General features: G+C 38.5%; 1 protein-coding gene across 3 annotated transcripts in view; it reads right to left on the bottom strand.

The window, feature by feature from the left end:
- Window positions 1-586: 586 nt before the first annotated feature.
- Window positions 587-17,457, bottom strand: part of si:dkey-237h12.3 (teneurin-3) — a 96,339-nt gene continuing 79,468 nt past the window's right edge. For 2 of the 3 annotated variants that reach the window (XM_056769396.1, XM_056769395.1), the window contains 11 exons: window positions 15,284-15,533; window positions 13,997-14,017; window positions 12,702-12,934; window positions 11,488-11,642; window positions 9,698-10,578; window positions 8,633-8,808; window positions 8,278-8,513; window positions 7,410-7,706; window positions 3,580-5,191; window positions 3,362-3,492; window positions 587-2,248 (listed from right to left, as the gene is read on the bottom strand). In XM_056769396.1, coding sequence (XP_056625374.1) covers window positions 1,496-2,248; window positions 3,362-3,492; window positions 3,580-5,191; window positions 7,410-7,706; window positions 8,278-8,513; window positions 8,633-8,808; window positions 9,698-10,578; window positions 11,488-11,642; window positions 12,702-12,934; window positions 13,997-14,017; window positions 15,284-15,533 — 4,745 coding nt within the window. In that variant the 3' untranslated portion in view covers window positions 587-1,495. The remainder of the gene's footprint in view (window positions 2,249-3,361; window positions 3,493-3,579; window positions 5,192-7,409; window positions 7,707-8,277; window positions 8,514-8,632; window positions 8,809-9,697; window positions 10,579-11,487; window positions 11,643-12,701; window positions 12,935-13,996; window positions 14,018-15,283; window positions 15,534-17,457) is intronic. The other variant, XM_056769398.1, reaches the window with a different exon arrangement.

Genomic DNA, 17,457 nt, shown 5'->3' on the forward strand with positions numbered 1-17,457 from the left:
GTTTCACAAGAGGGCACTAGTGTCAAAATGGTAAGCATAGTCACACAGTAAATACCGTATTGTGATTGTTTCATGCTTCTCTTTACAATTTGGCATTAATGAGAAAACACATTTCCATGATCTCCCATTCAAGCAGCAGTTCAACTCTGTAAATGGAAAATGATGTAAACAGTGTCTGTAAAGCACCTACAGTATGTGGCCATAAATAATAATGAAAGTCTGGCTTTTCGGTTGTTGAATAAAATAGTGGATTTACAGCATTGCATGATTCAGCGTGAACATTCATTTAATGCTTTTCACAGACCAATCTCCTGCCTTTGATCACTCAATGAGATTTTACACAGACAGCAATTATAAATGTAAGTTATTCATGTACCAACTATTGCCACAGCAGATGAAAGCGAGTTTTGATTTAAAATGTATTCACATGAGCTCTCATATCTTACTTCAAAGTCCTAGAAGTGTGACAAGAGAAGTAAATCACTATTGTTTTGCCTGGATGCAGACTTATGTTTTCCATTAAACGGGGTAATGGTGTATTATGTTTATACCGTTCTGGTTTGAGAACGAAAAAAAGCTTTAGAAATAAGTCATTTTATCGTTTATTTCTTTTTAAGTACAAACAATTTTCATAAATATTTTCATCGGGACCTGTAACCAAAAAAGCAAATATTTGCTTTTCATTTTAAAAATATACAGGTAAACACTCATTTACATAAGTACAGACATTTACATATTTTTTGTGCTGTGCTGCCATTTTATTCATTGTTTGTCCAGTTTATTCTGTTACCTTACGATGCACCAAAAATGGCTACAAATCAAACTTTTTCTGTCACTTTAAACGATGTTGTTTGTGACTTGAAAGTAAAACAGGTCAAACAAAATAATAAATAGCACAAAGACGTTTGTAAAGTCATATTTTAAGGGAGGTTTCGTTGCAAAGTACATGATTGCCAACAGACTTTTTCCTATTATGAATCTCATGAAACGTACACACAAAATAAGACAAATCTGAATAAATATAAAAATATTACAGTGTAAAGTTTATAGCTGGCTACAGTAGACCACCTGACATCATGTGTGGTGTTTTTGCAGTGGTACAGTAATATGCAGATGTAAACATTTTCCGTTTTCAAAGGGTACGACATTATATCTCTATAGGGAAATGTTTGAATAGTGCTTGTAAAATTGAACAATTAATAAATAGTTAAATAAAGAAATGAATATTTTTATGAATCAGGCTTGTGTCTTGACTCTTAAGTTCATAATTTCATTGTGCTCCGCAACAGTAGCCTTGTTAAGGCCTTTGAGAAAACACAATGATGTTTCACAACGCACAGCGTTGCTTTAATGGTCATTTTTCCCTACGCTGTTAGACCAAGAGTAGTTTCACAAACTCTCTGAAAATGTCACACATATGTCAAACCACAGCATGTCCCCCAATTAACTTGTTCTTTTATTTAAAAACCGCAGTGGAGAGTGATTGGTCTGTTCACTACCTTTTGCCGATCTCATTTTGTCTGAGGAACTGAATGTTGGTGACGCTGTCCGCTAGCTCAGGATACTGCTCTACTGAAAGCACGTAGTATCCATCATAGCCCTGCACCCGTCCACTGCTGAGAAGCTGCCTCTTCTCTCCCTCCGTCCACAGTCGAGATGCCTCCTCTCCGTTTCGTACCCGCTGCTGCTCATGCATCCATGAGTTAGCCAGAGCTCTCTGTCTGGCCAACTCTAAAACACGCACGCGTTCCTCATCAAGGGAAGCACCGTAGCGCACGTGAAGGGTGAGAGCCCCCCGCTGGAACTCCACATCTGCGAAGCGGCGGGTGCGGCCGCCCAGCACAGCTGTGGACTGTGACACCGTTACGTTCACAGAGTTCTCCAGCTCTTTCCGTCCGCTGGTGAGCCGTAGAGCTGCCAGGTCTGCTTCAGGAGAAGTCATTTTCACAAAGTAGTGCGTGTCTCTGCTGTCAATAATAAAGTGCAAGTCTTTTAAATAAAGGGCTCCGTTGAGGATGTTGGCAACCTTGACGCAGTCCTCGTTGGCCAGGCTTAGCGCTCGAGTTATCACAATACCCTTGTAGAGAGCCAACATGATCCCGCGACCTATCAGTGAATCGCTGGAGGCAAACCACAGCCAGGGTTTGTCAGCCCTTTGGCTATGACCAAACTCAAGCGTTGGCAGATTTCCAAATGTTAGAAATGCTTGAGCTTGTCGGATGATGTGCTGCTGGACAGCAAAGCTGGTCTGGAAAAGATGAACAGTCCCTGTTAGACTAAAGCTCTAGTTTCAGTTGATGGAAAAATAAACCAAAGGGAAGACTAAATACATGATTCCATTTGAAAGCCTAAATTGTAAAAATAAAGATTTTTTTGAGGCAAGACACTGAATGTGAAAAGGGTAATTTTGTTAACATGATGATAGTATTGTGACACTTTACCAACTAATTATTTACATTAGTATTTAGTAAGTATTTTTTTCAGTATTTTCTAAATCTTATTTTAAATAAAATATAAAACAATATAATGTTTGAAAATGTTATTTCATTTCAATAATATAGAGTTTTTGAATATCTGATTATTAATTAAAATTACTATGTATTGTACACAAAATTATATATTAAACATTGCTTTTTTAATTTAAAATGATATTAAATATGAAATAAGCTTCGTGTGAACAAATGCTTCTATAATAAAAATAAGAATCGATCAGTTTTCCTTTCTTTCAGTTTTATTCTATTTTAGCATCATTTAAAAAAAGAATTTTTCCTTTTTATTATTAATTTAAATTCTTAAGTACATGTGATTTTAAATAATTATCTTTTTAACAATTTCTTACGAATAATGTATCCTTTCTTGCTTTGTGAATCATTTCTAGGTAAAGCACTTTGAATTACCTGTGTGTATGAAATGTGGTCTATAAATAAACGTGAATGAACATGGAAAGTTTGGCTTATGTAAGTGCAACCCAAATTGATGTTTTTGACCCAAAGTGTTGAGAATATTTTTCTGGAAAAATTAGTCTTAAAGATATTGAGATTCTGTATATTGGCTTTCCTCGGCCTGCAGTTTTTTGTGATATGACAGAGAACAGAGACTGAGCTTTTCAACTGTATAAAACAAGAAATCGGCAAATGAAAGGTTAAAAAAACACAGGTTAATCTACACTGAAATATTTTAAATGTTAAATAAAATATAAAATAAAAATAACTAAAATCTGATAATTGACTGGTGTGCTTAAAATTACTTTTTTGCCTGTAGTCTTTCACCTTTAATTGAAAACAATGTTTACAAATTATATAAAAATAATATTATATTAGCAGATTTAAAAAATATATATTCTCATCTAAAAATAACTTACTGTTAGGTCATCCCACATTTGACTTTTGTCAAGTTCATAAGAGGCTTGGGTCATCTCAGATTTAGGAATTGGGAATCCAGGAATGCTATTATGGAGATGGAACCCAAACGTGACCAGCCAGCTGTTCACATCTGTAACAAATATCAATAATACAATTAAAGCATGCAAAACTTAGTTTAAGATGCTGTTATAATGTGGGCAATAAAACCATGCCATACCTGTTAAGTATTCCCAAACATGCTGCACTTTACTTATAGGGTTGTTGTTTCTGAACATGTACAGATTAAACGGGCCCGGCTCCTTGCCGATTTTCTCCCACAGCATGAAATCAGGTGCAGTCCAGCGACCTGACATGATGTCATAGTCCCGTACTCCAAAATGAAGTAGTTTTGTTACAGGGTCGTAAAGTCCACCGTGAAACCCAATCACCAGCTGAATATCAGTGTTTGAGTCAGAATACACCTCCCCATAAGCCGTATAATGAACCTGCTTGAGGAGAATGCCATCACTCCCAAAGACAGCCAACGGGGTACCAATATTATCACAGGCTATGTAGAACTCTGCCCCGTTGCTGATCTCCATGGCAAACAAGTGTCCCTGCAGGTCATAGTATAGAGAGGTAATATGTGAGCTCGAGTGGTTATACACATGTGTTATTCTACTTGGGTAACTCAAATCAGCATAGAAGAACTGCAGGTGCTGTCCCGTGCTGGATTTCGTGGAGACTCTTCTTCCCAAACCATCGTAACGGTACTGTACGCTCCAACCGCTGGTCTTGCTATAAACCCGTTCCAGGTGACCATTAGAGTTGTACCGAAAGATCTCAGATCCTCTCTGACAGAGAAACCCATCCTCGTCCAGCTCATACTGCAGGTCACCCAGGCGAGTTATACGGTCTCGTAAGTCGTAACGGAGAGGCATGATTCGCGCATTGTTTGCCGGACTCCGCAGATGTATGTTCCCATTTAAGTCATAGCCATAGCGCCATGTCATTTTGTCATTGAGGTACACAGCCTGCAGCTGCCCGTCCACGTCGTATTCGTAGCCGTACTTCGTAGCGTTAGCGAAAGGGCCGATTTTCATCTCTCTCTTAGTAACACGACCCACGTCATCATACTGGATGGTGATCCAGAACAGCAGAGCGCGGAAGAGCTCGTACTGAATTTCTCGTATCCGGCCGTGTCCGTCAAAGTGTTTTGTGTACGTCATAACCGAGGTGGAGATGATCTGGTTGATGTCATAATAGATGACGCCGAACTTCCCGAACTGTTCCACCTTCCCTGAGATGTCGTCGTACTGATAGAGGTCAATGGGCAGCGGAGTCTCATTGATAACACCTTGAATACTGGTCACGCGCAGGCTGCTGTCATAAGCGTAGTCGAAGCGGCCGTTTACCATCCCATCTTCGCTAAAGCGGTAGATTTGCCGGTCTATTAGTGGGCCAAGCTGCCTGTATCTAATGGTGCAAATGAAACCCTCGCTCTGCAGATTGACCGTTTTCAGGACACCTGCGGTCTCATCGTAGGTGAAGGTAACACGGGTGCTGTCGTACAGAACCTCTGACAGTTTGTTGTGCCAGCGGTAGCGGTAAATAACTCTGCGACCCGTGCCCAGTTGTGCCACTCTGAGGAGCCTCCCATCTTCACTGTAGTCCACAGCGACAGAGGCATTGCTTTCAGGCATACGGTAAAGGTTACGAAAGTAAGACACTGAGCGGATGGTCTCCATAGTGTAACGGGCCACACTGGGCATGGTGACTGCAGAGAGGCCTCCCTGAGGGTCATATTCAAAGACGTACTGCCGCTGACTCGCCATTATTAGCACTGTGGACTAGAATGTGAAAAAATACATTATTCTTAGAAAAAAAATACAAATACAGTAATAGAGAAAATGACAAACTGACAGAACATCAAGGGTTTTCTTGGCTTTACAAACATACAGTTGTGGCCAAAAGGGATGTCCAGATGGCATTATGTACAATATTTACTTTTAATGCTCCCTCAGATTAGATTCAGCCATAAAAATATAAGGTATATGGAACAAATGGAGAGAACAATAAACAAAGTATATACAAAAAAATGTTTGGCGGAGACCACAATGTATCATGGAGTGTGGGTTTCGAACATGTAAAAAAGGAAAGAAAAACAAAAACCCTTCCTGTCCTGTAGACATCAGTCTTGGCTACTTTTTCATTTATGTGAATATATCTAGTGGTTTTCTTTATTTTGTTAACATATATATCGTTGTTGTCCTTCTGAAACCAGGAGGTGCTATAGCAGTTTTTCAGGAAATGTAAAAAAACACTGTACTTCTAAAAATACTGTGTCGTCAAAGTAAATAAAATACTTTTTATTTATTACTTTTATAAAAGGTGAGTAACAATAATGATTTACGGCTAAAAATAAACAGCACGAAACACGGAGATACAAGGTTTCAGAAAGACGGCAGCAATATGTTACAGTAAATATGATATGTAATAAAAATAAATAAATTAATGCATGAATTGGACAAAATAATAAAGAAATAGCAACGAATAAAAGTCGAGTATAGATCAGCACTCTATTAACACTGTTTATGTATTTTATATAAAAATGAAGTTATTATAAATATGTTATTTAAATATGAAACATACTGTATACAGTATAAATATTTTTTTTGACCAACCCAAAACTAACAAGTGTTTTGTTCTGAATCTTAAAGCTGTTGATTTCTATAAATTTGTGTTTCTATAGCTGGTAAAGTACAATGCTTGCAATTTCAAGGTCATGGGTTTATTTACTAGGGAATTCAAGGACAAAGCAAAAAACATTTCCAGTAACAAGGATGACCATGTGACATTCACGCCTTTCAAGCATCATTAGGCTGAGTAAATGAAAATGCCATGTATTTTAGGGTTTTTAAGTGTGTCCTGATAGCATTATATATATTTTTTTACAGACTGCACGTTAACTAGCACTGGTGCTACATAGGTTTAAAGTTTTGTAGCACAGGCCAAACAGTTGTAGCACAAGTATAGAACGTCTGTTAAAAAATATAAAAATATTGATGTGTAGTTTAACACATAAATAGGCAGGTAACGGGTGAGACATTAATGTTACAGTTGGGAAAATTAAGGACGTATAATTTCGTTTTTCCAAAGTTCCTTAGAGTTCTTTGTTTCAATTCTTTTACCATACAATAATTACATATTTGTCCACATACTGTAGGATACTGTTATATTATTTACAATGGCAAACTGCAGTATATTTCCTCCAAGTTTAGTAAATATTAAATAACTCTAGTGTTTATAGTTTATCCATTTACTTTTAGTTTACAACAATTTATCATTATTGTTTATATGGTTCATGTTTACCAGACTTTTATTTTGACGGGTCGTCGCAAAGAGTGAGGTGTTAGATGATTTTACAGTGAAATGCTTATGAAATAAACTCTTAGCTCAACTCTGGAGATGAAGTTCATGTGTTCATGTCCTCATACTGAGATGCAGACAAATGCACGAGCTTCAAGTGCGTATAGTAATAGTTATGTTAAACTGAGCAGCTCATTCACGCAAAACCAGCAGGTGACATATTCAAAAGGCCGGATAGCGCCTCAACTATTCCTTCCCTGTTTCCACATTGAGGAAATCACAAGACTCTAGTTATGGACAAGTTTTTAATGCAAAAACAACTATAATAGCGGTGCACCGTTGATATACATCACACACAAAGACGACAAAAACATCTTGCATAAACAAGGGGCTCTATCTAAAACATGTGCAAAACTGTATGCATGCTACACTGGTAAATTTATCCTTAGCACAGACAGATTTTGTCATAGCATTTGCGATATATATGAACCCTCGCACGGTACTAGTACACATTTTTCAGTAGATGTTCTGTGAGGTCATAATTTTCATATACTTGTGGAAAGCAGTGAATATGTGAGAAATGACAAAAGCTCTGGACACTTACATACTGTATATCATAGTATATCATATCTATCATAGTATATGACACATAAATACAACATATCATATATCAATAAATCAATTTACACCGATCTTTACCTTCTCCAGATAAGTGTAGCTCCAGGTCTTCCCATCAGGGAATGTTCTAGACAGCAGTCGACCTTGTCCATCATACTCAACCCTCTCTGAGACCGAACCCCAGTGAATGGCACTCAACTGCCCATTGCTATTGCGTGTGAGGTTGACAGGCAGCAACTTGCTACTTGGCATCCAGAGACTGGGCTGACCTGCCATGTCATAACCAATCTTCAAAAGAAATTTACGGTGATCATCGTAGATCTTTTCAATCCTCAGCGCTCGGTCATAATCAACAGACAAAATGTTCCGTCCATTTACCTTCGAGCACAGGTGGAGAAACGACACAAAATTGGTACAGCAAAAGTAAAATGGCAGAAAATCGTCTACAAAATGATAGATTATTTTTTGCCTCCTGCCGGAGTCTTGGCCGATGCCAAAAATCGTTTGATTGATATTCTTTTTGTGAAAATGAGTCTCTTGATTAATAGTCTGTTCAAAACTTTATAAAACCAAGACACTCAGGCACTTGTTCAAACTATTAAATCATCTTCAAACCTAGTCAACATCAATTCTGAAACAGATTTGTTTTGCGGTAGTTAAACTGTCGTATATTCTTAGTACAGCTGGCTGATATCTTCATGCAAAATTTGACATCGCAATCATTTACAGTAATAAAATCCAGTATAGCAAGAAATCTTGCTTGATCATTTTAAATTATAAAAGTTAGAGTCATGTGCTCAATGTTAAAACAACGTGACATACCCAATTATGAAAAAATACTTTCTGGTTTCATTTTTAACCTTTATAATTCTGGCCTTTATTAATGTACCTTTTCAATATGATTAGAAAAAGATTTCTTTCATCTCCGTAATTAGATGTCAGTACGTACTCGTAACTTGCGTCCAAACACTGTGACCTTCGTTCGCGTCTGCTCTTTGCGAAAACGCCATTCCACCAGGTTCTGTCCGCTGTCGTCAGGTAGAGTCATGTTCCTGCAGGCCAGTGTCGGTGAGGAGGCACCTGACAGAATGTGTGGCTCTGTCTGGAAGTGTGTGCTCATCCCATTTGCATATAGGATCCAGAATGAATGGTCATAACCCAACACATATTTGTTCTTCAGCTGGTCTGCAAAACACAGACGACACATTTACATTTGGCATTAATGCATTTTCCAAAGCAACGTATACAGAACATATTGTCAATAGACACATTTTTTATTTTGCATTCAATGTAAAAAGGGTTACCTTGTTGTAACGTGAGCACACTTTGGATGGCTGATTGGTTTGAAGTCATAGTTGCAGCTTCATCTCGCTCAAAACTTTCGCGCTCTACTTTAGAGACAGTCTCCATGTCATATGCCAGGCTGGTCACCACTCCAGTAGGAAAAGTTACATTGGTCAGTCGCCCTTCTGAGTCATAGCTACGAGGAAGATTGAAAAGTAGAGAAAGATTATCTGTGCTGCACTGAATGAAATTCAATAAAAACAATGTTTCTGAGTTTTTTATTTTTTAAATCATTTACTTGGCTTAGCAGTCTTGTCACACATGCTTGAAATGAGAGAACCACAAACACTGGCAGACAGTAGACCTTATAAAATAACAATAGATTTTCACATTTTCTGAAGAAAATTATATATAGTGTTGCTAGAGCATTGGTTGCTATGCGGTTGCTAAGATGACTTGAGTGTTTTTGCTATTCTTGTAGTTGCAAGGAGGCTTCTATATGTTTCCTATGGTGTTCTGAGATGTGGGGTTTATGGATTTGTTGAAATCATATAAAGGGTAATTTCACCAAAAAATGAATAATCTTTCACCATTTACTCATCCTCATGTCTTTTCAAACTTGTGCTCTTAAAAAAAACATTAGAATTTTTGGTCTAAATCTTTCTATAAAGAACCTTTAATATCGGGAGAAAATTTATGTTTCACAAAAGGTTCTTTGTGGCGAAAATTGGTTCTTCAGATTAAATAAAGGTAAGAATGAGATTGACTGAATGGTTCTTTGTGGAACCAAAAAGGTTCGTCTCTGGCATCGCTGTGAAGAACATTTAAGAACCTTCATTTTTAAAAGTGTGTATGACTTCCTGGCCTCTGCAAAACACAAAAGAAGATATTTTCAAGGATGTTGGTTACAAAAAAACATTCTCATTTGACTTCAAAACACAAACCCACTTAGACCTTTCTCAAAATATCTTCTTTTGTGTTCCCCAAAATTTTAATTTTTAAGTGAATGAGTTTGTAGTAATATTAATGCTTATTGATCGGTAAGGAAATATGACTAAGAAGCTGAAACTCTTGAACATCCTTACTCATAGAATGTTGTCCATCCATTGGCAGCACTCTTGGTTGCCAAGAGACCGCTGTTGCCATGGTAAGTGAGCAGCACATGTTCACGCCCCTGTGTGCCCAGGGTCTTCAGCCCACCGCTCGAGCCTACAGTTAGCCATATAACCTGGTTGTCAGGTGCAACGATGCGGACGGGAAGTCGGCTGGTGTCCCTGCGAATTCGCAGAGTGTTTCCATAACTGTCAGATACTGAGGTCAGATCTCCCTCATTGCTATAGCTAAAGTTATACTTGTAGTCTCCAGTGATCAGATTGACTGTATGCTGATGCGTTCCGTTGACATCAAACATGTACAACTCCTGCTCCGCGGACGAAGCCACCTCATACAAGCCCATGCTGTTAAGCGTCGGCCTGTTTTTTCCAATCATGCGTATCCGTATGTTTCCCAGGTCGGCTATGTACAGAGTTCCATCCGGAGCAGCAACGAGAGAGGACGGCCCGTTGAGCCGAGCATCTTTAGCGAAGCCGTCTCCCGTTAGGTAACAATCGCAGTTGACGTCCGTCTTGCAGTCGCAGTCTGAAGGCGCTCCAGCCAGGTGAGTGATCTCGCCATCTGGTGCCACTCTGCGTATGCGACTCATCTTCCTCTCATCTGTCTCCACGATGTGCAGGACTCCACTGAAGGAGACAGCGATGGCGCTGGGGGATTCCAGATGGGTATGCGTGGCTCTCTGTGTTTCTGTCACTGAGATGTCTGTAGAAGGCATGGGGCAGTGCAGGGGTCTGCCTGCTGCCACGCTGACCTGCCCCTCTTCGGTGATCCGCAAAACCACACTGCCATCAAGCACGAAGAGAGAGTTATCCATCGGACTAACAGTCAAATCCGTCGGCCATTCTAAAGACACCTAAAGAGAGAGATGAATAAGCACAATAATGCCACTTTGAATAAGCAGTTGTTTGATTGTCTGATACGCAGCTGTTGTTCGTTACGTCTTCTTGTATAAATATAAATTTTCTAGTATGTTGTTTTATAAATGGGATTGGATTAAGTATCGTATAAACAAATAACAGCGTTGGATCTAACAGAGAAACACAGTCTAGAACACATTTGTCTTTAAAATCCTGTACAATTTTAAGTAAGAATTTCATTGCGGGGGAAACTTGTTTCCTCACTGGGCATATGACAATAAACACTTTGAGGATAAAATTGCATAATCTAATTGTGGGATTAGGAGCATCAATGTAGTCATAACTATAAAAATGACAAACATAAATCATGTGTTTATTGCTATATTATAAAGATTATAATTGTATAATTATATGACAGATGTTGAGATTTTTAATTTACAATACGATCAATGTTTTAATCATAAATGAATGATTTTATTGATACTGTTTTATTATTTTGGTAATAAATTCAAAATAAATTGATGTCCTAAACATTCATTTTAATCTTTGATGTGGTTTATGTCAGTATTAAAGATATTCACAGAATGATATTTGCATTCTATAAGATGATTTGATGTAGAAAACAGTAAAAAAAGATTCAATTTTTATGTTATCAGTAGTGCGGGATTCATATATTTGGTGTTTTTAAGCCATTTGACAATATATATATACTGTATTTATTTGCTCTTTAGCTTGTCAGAATTAATTTTCAATCGGTTAATGTGCAAGAATACTGCCAAAACAAGTTAAAATACATGTAGAAGGATATTTTCAGTATTCACTAAAGAAACAAAAGAAATAATGTTATCTAAATACTTTTTAATTTTATAACAAATGTGTATCAATTGAACATTTTCCATTGTCACCTGATGAATGTCCATAACTGAGTCACAGCTCAGGGGACGAGCAGACGCAAGGTCATTGGACCCCAGCAGGGTCGAGATAATGCCGTTCTGATCCACCTTCCGGATCACAGTCCCGTCCACGAAGTAGATCAGCCCGTTCCTGTCAATGCCGATCCCTGGAGGGAAAAGAGCAGAGGAACGAAATGTGCGGGTCACACAGCTGCGCTCTCCGCTCGCCTGATGCAGGCAGCGGGTACATGTGTCGTGTTTGGCTTCCCATTATTCAGGTCACTGCAGAAAGCATTGCCCTCAATTATTCACATCTTGCTTCCCACTGCTGAATTATTTCTTAAGGAGAAAGTGGAATAGGATGTATTAGAGCATCTCTCCCTCCCTCTACTTTTCTTCGCTCCTTGTCAGTTTGTCTGCTCCGGGTATCTGACAAAAGCTTGGAGTGGGAAAGCATCAAATCCACTTTTAAACCCAAATTATGAAAGTGAGGGTTGCTATAGTAACTGCTTCTTGGTAAATGTGTCCCCGGTGGAGTAGTAGCACGGAGGGGTTGTGTGTCTGATGAAAACACGAGTGAACTGACGGCCATGGCAGAAATCTCAGTCCCACCTGAGGAAAATGCACGAAGGCACCTTCGTATCGTGGTGACGTCCACGACGTGGATCGCCACTCGCTATAAAAACGTCCCATCAATTGGATGCATTTCATACCTGTCTACATTACGTTCGTGTGTGAAATATGAAATCTACATCTATCATGCCGTAGACCCATTCATGTGTAAATGATGGTTTATTAGAAAACTGTGAAAACTGATTTTTTTCCGCATGGAGAGTTGCATGGATGTTGCTGAAAAAAGTTGTCTATATTCTGCAGACAAGAGTGGCACTTTATAATTTATGTCGGTGGAGTCACAAATCATTCAAAGGAGCTTCATCAATCTATTGTGTCTGGCATAGTCAAATAATTTAGTGCCTATCCTGGGAACGTCAGTTCCCATTTCCCCGGTTGAAGCGCCAATCAAAAACCTCTCGACATAATACAGTGTTAAATTCTTACAGTGCTTTGGGATGATCTTTCATGTCAATCAAAGTGCATTCTGCGCCTCAGACACTTGAGTTCCTCAATTCGGTCCTGTTGCCAAGTTGGAACCACCACTGAGGAAATCACTCCACTGAATTTTTTACATTTAGTACTGACAATCCCACAATGCACTTTTGCAATACCTTTGGGTCCCGTGAGAAGTGCCTCCGTGGCCGGTCCTCCATCGCCGCACTGCGCTTCATCAAAAGGCAGACAGTGATCTCCCGTTCCTGCCACCACCTCTACGTTCTGCTGGGGCGCTGACGTACCCGAGAGCGCCCGCGGGCTGTAGATGCGTCTGGAGTTGGTGTCCGACACGTACAGCTGCCCCGTCACTGGATCCGTGGCCAGATAATACCGGTGAGCGGGGTTGTTGCTTGGGTAGAGACATATAAACAGTTGGAAATTATGAGAGAAGACATTTGATTGCTGTCAAGCCCGAGCAATGCGACTCATAAATTATTGGTTTGACATTGCAATTGGAGATGGCAGATGAAATGAGAGACTGATTAGAATATTAATATCATTAAAGACGTTGAGAGAATTGCGGAGTGTTTTTTCGTGTCTATCAAAAGCGAGCGAGCCCATGACAGATGGGGGGAAGAAAAAAGAACGCCCAAAAAGGAAATAAATGTGATGTGACTGGAACGTATTTGCTGAGGCTGTGATGACGACTTCAAGACAGCCAGATCATTTCAATCATTTTCCGTCCCTTGCGGGAAAAGGTTCTCTGAGATGCGGTGATGATGTGCACATCTTAATGACTGTCAACAACTGATGGCTTTTCATAACGCTATGCTTATTTGCATTCATTAATTCCGTCTTCCAATCAGTCGGCTCCTTTCTGAATGAGTTAGTGCAGCCTCTCCAGACGTGTCATTAGCGGCTAAATGACCACGCTGTGAGACTTCGCGCAGGACGGTGCAGAGATGTGTGACCTTCTCCTCGGGGATTAAATAAACCTTTTCACTTTTTATCAAAAGCGGTTTTAAGGGATGCCAAGTGTGAACTATTCAATCGATATCCTGTTTGAAATCCAATTGTCACTCGAAGGCACTGACCTGTGTCAAATCTTAATGTGAAAATGTAAAACAGTTTCAGCCCAGAGTGTTGGTCATCGCATCATAGTTCAGCGTGCACTTGGATGGCTCGAGCAAAACTTTTTTTCGTGGACGGTCATAAAAAGATGATGTATAAACATTTCACAGAAAATGCGCTTTGACATCTTCATGCGTTAATAACTGGACCGGGCACCCTTTAGACATAAAATTTCATTATTTGTAAATATTATAATAAAATTGCCCTAAGGGTCATGGGCTGAATGACAGTTCTGATAGGAAGAATTATGTTACACCATCTAAAATCTTGTATAAAACACATTCACGTCTCTCAAGAATCACTTCTGCATGTAGTAAATACGCATTGTTGTGTGACTTACCTATGCCTGAAATCCTTATTTCTTTGGTTAGTTTGAAAAAGGAAAGGAAAACACATTAGTTTAGGTAAAACAAAATACTATTCTACAAGCTTCGTACTAGTGTCTATCAACAGCCGTCTTTAATCAGCATTTCTGAGTGTATTATGGCAATTCCAGTCCAGTGTCTGTTGAATTTCATTTGAAAGAAACCTCAGGAAAGTCACGCAACAGCGACGTGAAAGACTGAGAGAATGCAAAGATGCATGAACATTGTGAAAAAATCAGCTTATTCCATCATTTATTCGTATTTTTAACTGATCCTAAAATTTGTGTAAAACATCGCTATTGTATGGTTTGAACATGAATATTAACTTGTTTTTTGCAAGCGCATGGTCTAAAGCGCAAGGCACAAGTGCACTTTGGGCATGTCTGAAACCACTTTTGCTAGTTTAAAGATGGGAAAAAAATTGTCTTAAAATGTTATCCCTTTTATCGTAATGAGCCATGGGTATGTTTTTGGCAAAACATACAGTAAACCAATCAGAGGCTCATCTCTCATTCCCTTAAAATGTCTGTTCGGATTCGCTATTTACATGGAGGAATTTTCAAAAGCAAAGACTGGACTTCTCCAGAAAGGAAACCTATCTACTTGTGCGAGAAGTTAAAGCACGCGAGCAGACCAACCATCTACAGGACAAGGCGGATTTTTATCTTTATTTCTACAATAATAATCTTTTAGATTGTAATCCATTTAATTGTAATATAAACGGGCGTAAATGCATTTGCTATTTAAAGTATGTAGTGCAGGACGTGAAAATGAAAACAGTGTCAGGCTGAAACTAGCAAAAAAACATTTGCATTGTGCCTGTGTATGATAGGGCCCTGCATCGTTTTTTGTTTATTTGGAATTTGAACTAGATCACTAGTTCACAGAATTTACTACCTAGAAACAGTAAATCCAGAAAACCTAAAAAAAATTCTTAATTTTTCAGCAGCTATAAACCTTTAAATCAGACCACATATTCAGTGCTTTATCTACACAATCCAACAAAGGATCCAACAGCAATTTCACAATGTTTTCTTAACAGTCTGTGTGATAGTTTGTGTTGAAAGATCAATGGATGACAAATAAAAATGGCAAAAAATATGTATAACTGAAAAAAGATACAAAAGTGATGACAGGGAAGAAGTCTAAAACTTCTAGCTGCTATACTGTTCAAAGAGTTTTTTACAATTTTACCTCAAAATCTCTCTACAGAAACAGAGAATTCTGAATAATGTTTATTATCGCCCCTCTGCTTCACTCACCTGAGCTCCATGACACTGCTCACATTGCCTGATGGATAGATGCGTCTAATGTAATTGAAGTCGCCGACGTACAGGCTGCCGTCAATGCCCCATGCGAGAGCCACGGGAGCCAGCAGTTTGTTGCCCTCTGCCTGGCCATTACAGCTCGGGCAGGAGATGCTCCTGCGTCTGCCATTGCCCATAATGGTACTGATGACGGGAGGAAGCTGGGAAAGGAACACATTCTCTCCATCTCCTTTATACAGAATACCTGAGGTAACGGAGAGAGACAGAAACAAACAACATTTTTCATCGTCTTGTCATTTCTGGATAATTTTCTTTCAATAATTTGTTTTATAGATTAAGTTACTGTGATGTCACACAACAGGAAGCCGTGATTTGGGTCCTTCAAGTGAACAGATGTTAGCGATGAGAGCGCCTGAGAAATGTGACATGTGAAAGTAATAAATAAAAACACCCCACAGATGAGTGATATTCATTTTTATTGTTAAAGAAGCAGTTGAAAAATGTACACGATGCTACGTTTCAAAGGAAATGCAAACATTTGATCTGCACCGCATGTTTTTATTCATATCCTTTTAATACAGGTTAGACGTGTATAACAGATAACTGATGGCTTTTTATTTGGCATTACTGTATACAGTATTTATCAAAAGTGTGCATATTGAGGTTAAAAATTTGCTGTTTTAGTCTAAAGTGTTTGTGTGATGCTTTAAAGTCCCACTGCATTTGATAATTTTAAATATATTTTAAGCATTAAAATAGCATATGTAAAAGTTTTTTTCTGAGATAATACTTTCTTCAAACGACTTGTACGTTGAACGTTACACCCTTGTTTCTTTTAGTATAGACCGTTTCATCAGAAGAATAGAATGCGTGCCTGACCCCAGTTAACTTCCGGTTTGTGTTTGGCTAGTGTTGATAATTTAACTATTTATATTTGATAAAATTTACGTAAATATTAATTTGTATTATTATTTTACTGTACACCAATTGCATTAAATAAACGATTTGTTGAATTCCATTGTATGTTCATTTTATTAAATATGCAATTTGTTGAATGGTCCTGTAGTTCGTTCCCATTTAAACTAACCGTAGGGTACATTCATTGACATTAAGCGTTTGAGTTTGGTATCGGAGTCTTAATTGGAAATATCCGAGAGACAAGTTTAGCCAAAAAACACCCCGGTTCATCTTGTTTTATTTTGATTCTTACCGGAAGTTCAGTTGGGGTCACATAAGTGCGCATGCAGAGTAACGTTTGTTTATGTTGTTAAGATGAAACCGTCTATATGCAGATGTATTAATATTCAAATGAATCCCCGCCTCCATTTGATCGGGTGAGCTTGGATCATATAGATGCCTCATTCGACATTTAAGAAGTGCATGCTCGTGTCACAGAAGCTAAGCTGAAACATCAGTGATCATTTCTGTACCGAGTCTATGCACCATCCTAACATATCCATGGCACAAATCTGTTAACATGATTGAATACAGGGTCATGATGTCATAAACAGAGGTGGTTTCAAACTACATTTTTAAACTCTTTTTGGTCAACTGCAGTTCTATAGAGAAAATACTCTGCAATGGTTTAAAATGACGAATTTGCACATGGTTTATTCCATTCCATTCCATTTTCTACCGCTTATCCGAACTACCTCGGGTCACGGGGAGCCTGTGCCTATCTCAGGAGTCATCGGGCATCAAGGCAGGATACACCCTGGATGGAGTACAAACCCATCGCAGGGCACCACATGGTTTATATTAAAGCATATTAAAAACACCAAATAGACATATGTGGCCCTGGACAACAAAACCAGTCCTTTGGGTCAATCTTTCGAAATAATCTGAAAACTGTATAAATAATTCTAGATATAAATAAGTTCTATTGATGTATGAGTTAATAGAATCGGACAATATATGGCTGAGATACAACCGTTTAAATCTATGAAATCTGAGAGTGCCATAAAAATCTAAATATTGAGAAAATTGCCTCTGAAGTTGTTAATCAAGGGCTCTGTGGCAGGCCATCCACTCACAATAATAAAGCTTTTATTATTTATCATAGGAAATTTATAAAATATCTTCATGGAACATGATCTTTACTTAATATCCTAATGATTTTTGGCTTAAAAGAAACCCATACCATGTATTTTTGGCTTTTACTAAAAATG

The sequence above is a fragment of the Triplophysa dalaica genome, chromosome 16, assembly GCF_015846415.1.
Source record: "Triplophysa dalaica isolate WHDGS20190420 chromosome 16, ASM1584641v1, whole genome shotgun sequence".
Lineage (NCBI taxonomy): Eukaryota > Metazoa > Chordata > Actinopteri > Cypriniformes > Nemacheilidae > Triplophysa > Triplophysa dalaica.